This window comes from Malaclemys terrapin, chromosome 1 (genome assembly GCF_027887155.1).
Source record: "Malaclemys terrapin pileata isolate rMalTer1 chromosome 1, rMalTer1.hap1, whole genome shotgun sequence".
Lineage (NCBI taxonomy): Eukaryota > Metazoa > Chordata > Testudines > Emydidae > Malaclemys > Malaclemys terrapin.
Genome location: NC_071505.1, coordinates 339,611,177 through 339,624,206, shown reverse-complemented (window position 1 = coordinate 339,624,206; position 13,030 = coordinate 339,611,177). Strand labels below are relative to the sequence as shown.

The 13,030-nt window shown below is 44.9% G+C and overlaps 1 protein-coding gene across 3 annotated transcripts in view; it reads left to right on the top strand.

Annotated features, from left to right (window-relative positions):
* Positions 1 to 13,030, top strand: part of GDPD5 (glycerophosphodiester phosphodiesterase domain containing 5) — a 327,641-nt gene that overhangs the window by 304,624 nt on the left and 9,987 nt on the right. For 2 of the 3 annotated variants that reach the window (XM_054015849.1, XM_054015847.1), the window contains 2 exons: positions 7,619 to 7,701; positions 12,063 to 12,077. In XM_054015849.1, the coding sequence (XP_053871824.1) occupies positions 7,619 to 7,701; positions 12,063 to 12,077 (98 nt within the window). The remainder of the gene's footprint in view (positions 1 to 7,618; positions 7,702 to 12,062; positions 12,078 to 13,030) is intronic. The other variant, XM_054015850.1, reaches the window with a different exon arrangement.

Genomic DNA, 13,030 nt, shown 5'->3' with positions numbered 1-13,030 from the left:
AAGGAGCACTCAAAGAAGACAAGGCCGTTTCAGAGAAGCTAAATGAATTATTTGCATCAGTCTTCACTGCAGAGGATGCCAGGGGGATTCCCACATCTGAGTCATTCTTTAGGTGACAAATCTGAAGAGCTGACCCAGATTGATGTGTCAATAGAGGAGGCTTTTCAACAAATTGGAAGCAGTAATAAGTCACCAGGGCCAGATGGTATTCCACCAAGAGTTCTGAAGGAACTCAAATATGAAACTGCAGACCTACTAACTGTGATGTGTAACCTATCACTGAAATCAGACCCTGTACCAGATGACTGGAGGATAGCTAATGTGATGGTGATTTTTTTAAAAAAGGCTCCAGAGACAATCTTGGCAATTACAGGCCAGTAAGCCTAACTTCACAACCAGGCAAATTGGTTGAAACTATAGTAAAGAACAGAATTATCAGACACCTACATGAACACAATACGTTGGAAGAGTCAATACAGCTTCGGTAAAGGGAAATCATGCCTCACCAATCTATTAGAATTCTTTCAGGGGGGTCAACAAATATGTGGACAAAGATGATTCAGTAGATGTCGTGTACTTGGACTTTCAGAAAGCCTTTGACAAGGTCTCTTACCAGTGGCTCATTAGCAAAGTAGGCAGTCATGGGATAAGAAGGAAGATCCTCTCATGGATCACTAACTGGTTAAAAGGCAGGAAACGAAGGTTAGAATAAATGGTCAAGTTTCACACTGGAGAGAGTTAAATAGTGGTGTCCCCCAGCGAGCTGTACTGAGTCCAGTGTTGTTCAACATATTCATAAATGATCTGGAAAAAGGGATAAGCAGTGAGGTGGCAAAGTCTGCAGATGATACAAAGCTATTCAAGCTATTCACACCTCTACCCTGATATAACGCGACCCGATATAACACGAATTCGGATATAATGCGGTAAAGCAGTGCTCCGCGGGTGGGGCTGCGCACTCCGGTGGATCAAAGCAAGTTCGATATAACACGGTTTCACCTATAACGCGGTAAGATTTTTTGGCTCCCGAGGACAGCTTTATATTGAGGTAGAGGTGAGGTTAAGTCCAAAGCTGACTGTAAAGAATTACAAAAGAATCTCACAAAATTGCATGATTGAGCAACAAACTGGCAGATGAAATTCAATGTTGATAAATGCAAAGTAATGTACATAGGAAAACATAATCCCAGTTACACATATGAAATGATGGGGTTTAATTAGCTGTTACCACTCAAGAAAATGATCTTGGGGTCATCCTGGATAGTTCTCTGGAAACATCCGCTCAGTGTGCAGCAGTAATCAAAAAACAAACAAGGTTAGGAACCATTAGGAAAGGGATAGATAACAGGACAGAAAATATAATACCACTATATAAATCCATGGTACTCCCACCCCTTGAATACTGCCTGCAGTTCTGGTCACCCCATCTCAAAAAAGTTACACTGGAATTGGAAAAGGTACAGAGAAAGGCAACAAAAATGAGTGGGGGTATGGAACAGCTTTGACATGAGGAGAGACGAAAAAGACTGGGACAGTTTAGCTTTGACAAGAGAAGACTTGGGCCTTGTCTTCACTACCGCACTAAATCAGCGCAGTTGTGATCAATGTAGCGGCATCTGATTTGGTGCATCGACGTAATTAATCCATCTCAATGAGAGGTGGAAGCTATGTCGGTGGGAGAACGTCTCCTGCTGACATAATGCAATGTAGACACTGCATTAAGTCGACGTAAGTTATGTTGCTCAGGGGGACGTTTTTTTCACACCCCTGAATGGCATAACTTACATCAACTTAAGTGATAAGAGCATAAGAACATAACATAAGAATGGCCATACTGGGTCAGACCAAAGGTCCATCTAGCCCAGTATCCTGTCTTCTGATAGTGGCCAATGCCAGGTGCCCCAGAGGGAATGAACAGAACAGGTAATCATCAAGTTATCCATCCCCTGTCATCAATTCCCAGCTTCTGGCAAACAGAAGCTAGGGACACCATCCCTGTCCTGGTAGTGTAGACGAGCCCCAACAGGGGATATGATAGAGATCTATAAAATCATAACTGGTGTGGAGAAAGTGAATAGGGAAGTGTTATTTACCCCTTCACATAATACATGAACCTGGGGTCACCCAATGAAATTAATAGGCTGCGTTTAAAACAAACACAAGGAAGTATTTCTTCACACAACGCGCAGTCAACCTGTGAAACGCTTTGCTAGAGGATGTTGTGAGGGCCAAAATTATAATAGGGTTCCCAAAAGAACTAAAAAGGTGGAGGATAGGTCCATCAATGGCTATTAGCCAGGATGGGCAGGGATGCAACCCCATGCTCTGAATGTCCCAAGCCTCTGTTTGCTAGAAGCTGGGAGTGGATAATAGGGGATGGATCATTTGATGATTGCCCTGTTCTGTTCATTCCCTCTGAAGCACCTGGCATTGGCCACTGTCGGAAGACAGGATACTGGGCTAGATGGACCATTGGTGTGGCCCAATATGACAATTCTTATGTTCTTATCACCTCATGCTGCAATGTGACAACACGTCTTACTATTAAAGAGGGTAGTGGCTGGTCCGTATTTGGATGATTTATAATAACAACATCTAGCACTTCTATCACACCTTTCATCAGTAGATCTCAAAATAATTTACAAAGGAGTTCAGCAGTATTATCCCCATTTTACAGATGGGGAAACTGAGGCATGGGGAAGTGACTTGCCCGTGGTCACCAACAGGCCAGTGGCAGAGCCAGGAATAGAACTAGGTATATTGAGTTCCAGTGCAGTGCTCTGTCTGCCAGCGCTCACTGCCTCCTTTGTGAGCAAGTTCTGAACCAGCCCCCTTCATAAGCTAGAGGGATGCTGGGCTCCTGGAGACAGTCTTTCAGAAAAGTCCTAAAACTTGGTGACCGCTTTGCAATTGCTGTAGTTCCCATACCACTCTCACGTGAGTTATTGGTGGTATTGTCTTAGTCTGATGCCTGGCCAGATTCTAACTGGTCTGGTTATATTCTGCCGTCCTAAGTTCCCTCTGGAAATGTCAATGGCTACAGTCTGTTCCGCTTCCTATTGTGTATCCTTATTCACACAAGAATTTTAGTGACATTTTGGGGGTGGTTGCAACAATTGCTGTAAAGTTATTTGGGCTCCCCCTGGATGAATGATGCAATGTCATCCTCAGTCATTCATTCAAAGTACTCTTTTCACTGACTTTTCACAAGTGTCGGGCCATTGAAACGGGAACAGAGGCAAGGCCGGCTCACCCGGTCACTTAAAAACAGAATCGGATTAATTCTTTTAAAAAGATGACCAGTGGTTCAGCGTCAAACATCAGGGTTTGGAAAAATACAGTGAGATCTGTCTTCAGATATTGAGCTCTCTTAGAGCACTGTTCATCCATAGATCTTAGAGTACTTTACAGAGGAGGGGCAATGGCATTAGTCCCATAAACTAAGACAAGGAGGAAAGGTGACTTGCCGAAGGTCAGACACACACTTGTGGGAGGAACCAGGAATCAAGCCCAGGTTTCCTGACAGTCCAGCGCTAGGTCACAATATCTTTCAAGTCACCACCATGGAGAACAATAAGAATGAGTTTGCCTGTAACAAGAAAGTAAATGAGCTAAAGCCACATTTAGAATCATAAAAAGAAGAACAGGAGTACTTGTGGCACCTTAGAGACTAACAAATTTATTAGAGCATAAGCTTTCGTGGACTACAGCCCACTTCTTCGGATGCATATAGAATGGAACATATAATGAGGAGATATATATACACACATACAGAGAGCATAAACAGGTGGGAGTTGTCTTACCAACTCTGAGAGGCCAATTAATTAAGAGAAAAAAAACTTTTGAAGTGATAATCAAGCTAGCCCAGTACAGACAGTTTGATAATAAGTGTGAGAGTACTTACAAGGGGAGATAGAGTCCTTAAGGACTGGGAATGGCTGAGCCATTACAAACATTGACTCTATCTCCCCTTGTAAGTACTCTCACACTTATTATCAAACTGTCTGTACTGGGATAGCTTGATTATCACTTCAAAAGTTTTTTTTCTCTTAATTAATTGGCCTCTCAGAGTTGGTAAGACAACTCCCACCTGTTTATGCTCTCTGTATGTGTGTATATATATCTCCTCAATATATGTTCCATTCTATATGCATCCGAAGAAGTGGGCTGTAGTCCACGAAAGCTTATGCTCTAATAAATTTGTTAGTCTCTAAGGTGCCACAAGTACTCCTGTTCTTCTTTTTGCGGATACAGACTAACACGGCTGTTACTCTGAAACCTGTCATTATTTAGAATCATAGAATATCAGGGTTGGAAGGGACCTCAGGAGGTCATCTAGTCCAACCCCCTGCTGAAAGCAGGACCCAATCCCCAGACAGATTTTTGCCCCGGATCCCTAAATGGCCCCCTCAATGATTGAATAGCGGCCCAATGCTCAAACCACTGAGCTATCCCTCCTCCCATAATATATGGAGATATACCTATCTCAGAGAGCTGGAAGAGACCCCAAAAGGTCACTGAGTCCAGCCCCCTGCCTTCACTAGCAGGACCAAGTACTGATTTTGCCCCAGATCCCGAAATGGCCCCCTAAAGGACTGAACTCACACCCCTGGGTTTAGCAGGCCAGTGCTCAAACCACTGAGCTATCCCTCCCCCTCTTGCTGCACAAGAAATGGGGAGATAAAAACAGGTGTATTGCAAAGAACAAGTCTGGTAAAGAGAAAAATATGTCCCATCTTCTAAGTTTTTTCCCTTTGATGTAACCCCTGGCTCTCGCTGAGCTCTGTGGGAACTGTGTGTACATCACAGATGGAGTTTGGTCCAATCTTCCCTTTATTCAGTCTCTCAGATTAACCCATTTGTCAGTGCATACTGATGTATAATTGGCTGCTGTTCTCCATAAAACTCCCTTCGTACTGTAAGTGTCAGGACCATGTGTGATTCATACCCTCTGAATTCTGTTCTGACTGAATCGGAGTCTTTCGGAATTGATTTCAATCTGGGAGCCAGAGCAAACCTTTCATTCTTGCTGAAAAGCGATGGTCTCCAAGGCACGTTTCTTTATGGCCCTCAGGTGACCCCAGGGGCTTTGTTGCACTTTAAGGATGAATAGGGATGTCATTTCCATTTGCTGCTGTGGGAAATCAGTGCCAGCTGCATCAGTCTCTGTGGTAACGGAGGCTCCTTGCTGACAGACATGCTCACTCATGCTCTCACTGCTTCTTTTCATCAGCCAGTTCCTGGTATTAATAATTCCAAGTCCAAAATGTAGATTCAGTTCAACTGCATAGAAGCCATAGTAAATATTTCCAGGGCTGCTATTTTAGCAGGTACTTTAGGCCTGTCATTCCTGCTGCCAAGCACATGAAGGAGAGATTTTTGCAGTGCAACTCTGTTCTTTTGAAGTTATATATATATATATATATATATATATATATAATATGCACTTTTCCATTTCAAACTCCATTTCCTGTGCGAGTGGCTCTGAAACTGACAGTCTTTTCTATGGTGCAGCAACTGTACTATCCTACAATATAGCATTATAAGAGGAGATTTTCGAAGGCACGTGGGACAGACACACACCTAACTCCCATTGAAAATCAACAAGTTGGGTGCCTAATTCCCATTGTTACCTTTGAAAACTTTCCCCCAGAGAGATGAGCCAGTGTTTGAATATACCTTGATGAGCACTGCACTGAATTGATACTAAGTTTGAGTGATCAGTATTTGGAGAGCTCATCAACAGAACAGGTCTAGCATTCCGGTCAAAAATATCCTCTCTTATGAGCGGAGGGCTTCTAATGAATGGCTTCCTATAGCGAAACTGTCAATACAAGTCGAACGGTGAGATCTGATGGATGACTGCACAAGTCTTGAACCTACACTACCGGAGGTTCAGTGTGTGGCGATCGATGCATCGGTAGTTGATTTAGTGAGTCTAGTGAAGACCCGCTAAATCGACTGCCGATTGCTCTCCCATCGACTCCTGTACTCCACCTGAATGAGAAGCGCAAGGGGAGTCTCGACTGGAGAGCGTCTCTAGTTGACATGACATAGTGTGGACCCCGCGGTAAGTAGATCTATGTACATCGACTTCAGCTACGTTATTCACGTAGCTGAAGTTTCGTAACTTAGATCAATCTCCCCCTGTAGCGTGGACAAGACCTCAGTTTTGTGTATTTCTGCAGAACAGATGTGTTTACTCTCCCATGCCCCTTTCCCAGCAGTGCTCAGCATTTAGGAGTTGTGGGGAGATTTCGGTACATTGGGGTGTTGCAAATGCTGTCACTCATAGCGTATGTAAATTAAAACACCTAGTTTTTCTTTACAGAAATAATCCTGTCTGACTTCTAAAGCTAGTATTTTATTCCAGTTGAGAGAGAGAGAGAGCTGTTCAGAAAACAGAACTTTCATCCCATGGGACAGTCTGATATTTCAACATTTTGTTCATAATATCAAAAATTTTCTCACGGAATGAAAAGTTACACACAAAAAAAACCAAAACCCCTTAAATTTGGGAATGTCCTGATGAAAAACTGGGCATTTTTTTGATTGAAACATTTAGTTTTGAAATGTTGACATTTTGGAAATGTTGATTCAAAATGAAATGTTTTGCTTTGAATTTTCCTCTCAAAAAATTGGAAAATATAGTCAGTCAACTTTTTCCCACCCAAAAAAAAAATTGCTTTCATCAAAATCCTATATTTTGTCCAGAAATGTTAGTTAAAATGTTTTGATCTGCTCAAATGAGAGGTTACTTGTCTATACGATGTTTGTTTTAATATAGTTAGCTTCATTGAGGTGAATGGAACGATGACCATTTATACCAGCTGTGGACCTGCCACTGAAATATAAAAACATGCTTGGGCCTGGATTTGTAAAGGTGTTTAGGCATCGCTGCCCTCAGCATTGCAACATCAAACTGGTTTAGGAGCCTAAATCTCATTTTCAAAAGGGATTTAGGTACTGAGGAGCCACAATCCCATTGACAGTTGGCAGGATTTTGGCTTCTAAGTGACTAAATCCCTTTTGAAAATGAGCTTTAGGCTCCTAAATCAGTTAGGCATTATAATGCTGAGCCCAGCTATACTTAGGCCCAGATTGTTAAAGGGATTGACGTGCTTAGCTGAATCAGGGCCTTGCTCCTCAATGGGGAGTGTGGCCAGGCCAAGTTTAAAACCTGAGCTGTACCTGCTGTAGTAAAACGTTCAAATCAAAGTCTGGGTAGAGAATTTCTTGAGTGTATTTTTTCAGTCCCCCATAAACTCAGAAATCACCAAAGGTAGTTTAATCTCCCTCTTCAGAGAGAGAGAGACAAGACATGGAAATTTTCAGCCCAAAAGGTGAGTGTTGAGAACATTGGGAGCATGCGAAAAGAGGGTTAGAATGGATGCGGCTTTGCAGGTCTTTCCTGGCAATGTGGTGTTCTTTAAAAGTAAAAAACAGGGGTAGCTTGGGGATCCAGATGAACGGGGATCCAAATCCTGCTTGAAATCAATGGTCACCGTGTCATGAAGTTTGTGATATTTATGTGTACGATGATCTATTTAGGATTGAACGCTCACCGAATTTGTACAAACTGGAAAGTATAACGTGTGCTTGTCTTTTTGTCTTCCAGCCTCCAAATGAGTACAATCTAATCTGGATAACAGCAGATCTAATTTCATTTACCATAATTGTAGGAGTTTTTATATTCCAGAAGTAAGTAGCATTATTACAGAACAACTCTCATGGATTTTTTGGTGTGTTTGTTCATCTCAAGGACATAAAAGGGAGATAAAAGGGAGATGCAGTATTCTCTAGAGCCCTTACTTATAATGACACTTATAATCATCCCCAGTCCCAATTTACTTATCCCCTCAGCTACCCCCTCTCAGTTATAAGCAGGTGAATGAAGCTGCTACATGGGACATCCTTGTCTACACTTACCTCTGGGTCCGGCGGCAGGCAATTGATGTTCTGGTATCGATTTATCGCGTCTGGTCTAGACGCGATAAATCGATCCTGGATCGATCCCAGAAGTGCTCGCTGTCGACGCCGGTACTCCAGCTCGGCGAGAGGAGTACGCGGCATCGACGGGGGAGCCTGCCTGCCGCGTCTGGACCCGCGGTAAGTTCGGACTAAGGTACTTCGAATTCAGCTACGTTATTAACGTAGCTGAATTTGCGTACCTTAGTCCGAAGTGGCGGGTTAGTGTGGACCAAGCCAAAGATTGCGAAGAATGAGGACTTCTGAAAAGGTGGTGGTGGTTCAAACTTGGTGTGGTTCTCTAAAAAAATGTGTGCGGGAGAGAACTGTTGATGCTTAAGAGAAACGGGCACCCCAAGGAAAAAGCTTAAAATACTTCAGTTATATGAGGAATTCTCAGCAGCTCCAGAGATTCTCCCGTCATGGGAATGAGTTAGAACGCGAAGAAACCGCTATTCGTTGGGATGTTTTAAAATTGGAACTTTCAGTTTGGAAGCAGAAAAGCATGAGATTGTCATAACTTCGCCGATCACCTAATAGTTCAGGTTTATCTTAATGTGTGAAGAAAGGTTCCTCACCCTTCTCTAATGGACAGAGGAAGCAATAACTTCTACTAGCTGGTACTGGAAACTTCACTAAAGGTCCCATAGCTAAGGTTACATTTGGTTCCTTGGTTTATCTGAGGATTAAATATTTTTGTTAAGCATGGAAACAAATGCAGAATACAAACTAGATTACCCCACTCGCTCATAGGATGAAGATCTAATTTTTTGGCAAGTTGCAAGTAAACCTACTTGTTTGCATTAGGAATTCATAATGGCAGGGTAGGGAAATGCTTAACATGTTTTTGGAACCTTGTTACAAGTATCAGTCACCCACGCCATGCTCTTCTTTGTTTATTCTGGGGGGAACCCTGGCACATCCCCTGAAACTTGCCTTTCTTCCAAAGAGGAACTTTTCATCACCAGTTATGACAATGTGACCGGCTGTCCTGGAAAACCTGGACTCAGAAATAGATACGCTCTGAGGACAGGAAGACAGCAGTGTCTGCCTAAGGAAATGTCATTTTAAAATTCCTCTTTCTCCTTTTCTGAGTTTCTCCTTGTAACCTTCTGTCTGGCACATCTAAACCACCACAGTGTGTGTACTGAATGGGCTGTAATTTCCATCCTGATTATAACCACAAACATCCTGGCATTAGGCACAGCAGTCGCCCATGAAACATCCGCTTCAGCTTCGCGAGCTAGTGATTGCGATGTCACGTTGCCCTGACTAAGTTGCTTTGTGACTAATTCTCTGTGCGGATAATTACCTTGCTATTTTTGTAATGTTACAGTAGAGTGTCTGCAGCTGTTGAGAACCCCACTTACCGACTGGACTCCATGCCAGAGACTAGAGTTTTCATACTGCATCTTACTGGCCTTGTTCAGCTCTGTTATACCTTTGCCATCCGCTGAATTCAGTAACCCAGATTCGTAACTGGGGTAACTCCCAGGCAGTGGAGTTATGCTGGTAGTGAGTTTTGGTCACTGACTTCATTGTTGTGGCATAAGTGTAACTGACCAACAATATCCTCGTATCACCTTAGGAAATTTCCCAGAAACCAAAACTACATCTGTAAAATTATCAGAACTTTGACTAGATTTTGGATCTGAATAATATAGATTTTGAGGCCAGGAAGGGACCATTACGGTCATCTAGTCTGCATAATACAAGCCATAGAATTTCACATGGGACTAAAACGCGATTTCTTAAATTGCAGGTGAATCATACAAATCAAATAAACCCTTACCCCAGACGAGCGCCAGATAAAGAAATGCACTGAGCACCCTGGCTGAATCACAAGGGTGTGACTGTCTGACCTGCTGTCTTGTTTGGGAATTTTAAGGCGGGAGTGGCAACTGTTTAACCATAGACCTTTCGTTTCAGAGTCTTCAGGTCTTTCCTAAAGCAGTTCTACAGCAATTCCTTGAATCCCTTCCAAGAATCTGCATCTTAAGACAGTCTGAATTTATGTATTTACACCTCTACCCCGATATAACACTGTCCCCAGGAGTCAAAAAATCTTACCGCGTTATAGGTGAAACCGCGTTATATCAAACTTGCTTTGATCCGCCGGAGTGTGCAATCCTCAAACCCCTCCCTCCCCCCCGGAGCGCTGCTTTACCACGTTATATCTGAATTCGTGTTATATCTGGGTAGAGGTGTATTTAATCTTTGCGAGCTACACCCCTTAAAAACTGGGCTGTTTTAGATATTTGCCCAGGCTGCTGAGAGCGTGGAGAGACAGGGATAACTTCCAGCAATCATGGATTTTAAAATGGGCAGGAAAGGAATGTAAAGAGCCTGGTGAGAGGTGAAATGAACAGACATTGAGGGAGTGGTAGAATTATTTATTATGTAAGTGCCTGAAATCCCCACTGTGCTTAGGTGGTGGTAAGAACTCAGAAATACTCTTGGTGACCATATATACAAATTCAAACTTGGTGCAAGCAGGGACACTTGCAGTTCACTTCGGTAGTACCTGCTGTCCCTAGGGCTGAATTTCAATCCCTTGTTTTTACCCGGTAGCTCACGTGTCCGAGCCTGTTAGTGTAATTACCGAGAGGCATATAGTTTGCAGGGTCAATCAGTTACAGGTGAGTATTAAAACCTCCCGTAGCCAGCACTTGTTACCCTCCAAAGCATCTCTTTGTCTCTTTTAAAGACTTCAAAAAAAAAAGAAGAAGAAAAATTCACCACCACAAATTCCAATTGCTGTAACTAAAGCCAAGGGCTTTACAAACATGGGACTGGGAACCTACACTCTGCCCCGTGGTTGTCACTCGGAGGGAGCCATTCCCAGGCCTCGTGCCTTTCTCTACCATGCGGAAGTGTTGGTGCTGCATTTGGGGAGTTCAGAAACCAATCCCAGCTGAATCATTCTCTTTCTCTGCTGCAGCGATTCAGCTCCTGTGAGACAGGCTCAGAATCCGATCCTTGTGGATTCTTTGCAAGTCTTGCTGGGCAAATCAGTTACTTCCTTCACCCCAAGGATGGGCCGATGGGTTGGAATGGAGCCACCCCTTCAATGTGCTCCTCCTACCCCCTAGGAATGGCTTTCCTGCATTCCAGAGCAGGGCTACACATTACTCTGTCAGCCTCAGCCCTAGTGACAAGGTGGCGAGTCCCTGTGGTCTCGCGAGTGGGGAAGTACCGACTGGGATGACTTTCTAACCCAGGGGTGGGCAAACTTTTTGGCCCAAGGGCCACATCTGGGTATGGAAATTGTATGGCGGGCCATGAATGCTCACGAAATTGGGGGTTGGGGTACAGGAGGGAGTGAGGGTTGGGCCAGAAATGAGGAGTTCAGGGTGTGGGAGGGGGCTCCAGGCTGGGGCAGGGGTTGGGGTGCAGGGTGGGGGGTGAGGGCTCTGGCTGGAGGTGCAGGCTCTGGGGTGGGTCTGAGTATGAGGGGTTGCGGGTGCAGGAGGGTGTTCCAGGCTGGGACTGAGGGGTTCGGAGGGTGGGAGGGGGATCAGGGCTGGGGCAGGGGACTGGGGCACGGGAGGGAGTCCAGGGTGCAGGATCTGGGCAGTGCTTACCTCAAGCAGCTCCCGGAAGCAGCAGCATGTACCCCCTCTGGCTCCTACCTGGTGGCATGGCCAGGCAGCTCTGCGCGCTGCGCCGTCCGCAGGCACCACCCGCGCAGCTCCCATTGGCCTCAGTTTCCAGCCAATGTGAGTTGTGGGGGCAGCGCTTGGGCAGGAGCAGTGTGCGGAGCCCCCTGGCTGCCCCTACGTGTAGGAGCCGGAGGGGGAGACATGCTGCTGCTTCCGGGACCTGCGCGGAGCCACAGCATGCGCAGAATGGGGCAAGCCCCCGATCCCGCTCCCTGGCTGGAGCAGGGCAAGCCCCGGACCCTGCTACCCGGCAGGAGCTCGAGGGCCGGATTAGAATGTCCGAAGGGCCGGATGTGGCCCCCCCGGGCCATAGTTTGCCCACCCCTGTTCTAACCGATCTTTTTTGCCTTCTTGCCTTGTTTATTTTTTTACTGCTCTGACTATTGTGCATGTTCCTCCTCTTTCTCTCTGCTGCATTCTGGCATCTCACAGCTATCACATGATCAGGTAATTCTGGTGCTTTCCTCCTCCTCTTCTCATTCCACCCTCCTCTTTCTTTCTGCTGGGGCTTCACTGCAGACTGGGATAATACAGAACAGCTCCCGAATGATGCTTTAAACGCCACAGCTCCACGAATGACCACGACCGTCTCGCTGAGAGTCTGAGTCGTAACTTATTCAAGAGTTACTAAAACTAGGCAGCCTCCCCTGCCCCGTCCAACTGACCCTTCTAGAGACACTTGGACATTCTACATCCATGGTACAAGCCACTTCCATTTGCACGAGTGTTACTCTAGGATACCTGAGCACCTTTTAATTAGGTGACCTTTGGGAAACCATGGTAGAAATATCCCATTGCAAGATCACCCTCCAGGTAGGGTTTTTTATAGTCCAATCTGCTTATAGTCCAATCTATTTACCCTTTCCAAGTTAACAAATTTGGCTTCAAAATCTATATACAATATTTCAGGGGTTTGGTTTTTTTTACCCCTTCATGGCAAAATCTCAGTTCCCCTTTGAGAACTGGGAAGGAGTTGTGGTGCACTGAGCGACCTGGGAAAGCTGGCCATAGTTCTTGGTAAATCTTCTGAGCCAGACTCTGTTCTCAGCTATATCAGCATAATTGTGTAGCAAGGGAGTTATCCACAGTTCTCCTGATGTGTCCCAGGTGTGCACCCAGCTTGTGGTATGCGCAGCTGACACCACGCGATCTCCTTAAAGCGTAAAGTATCTGCTGTCCAAGGCAAAATGCAGCGTCATTTCGCCCCCCACCCCCGCCGCCCATAGTCAAAGTGCTGTCTTTCACTTGTCATGATTGTCTTGGCAACGATAAGATATTAGGGGTAGTAAAAGATTTGGCCATCAGCTGCTGCACTGATCTGAGCTCAGAATCTCTCAAGATTCTCCTCTTTCTTACACGACTATAAACCAGGAGTAAATCCACTGAAGTCAATGGCATTT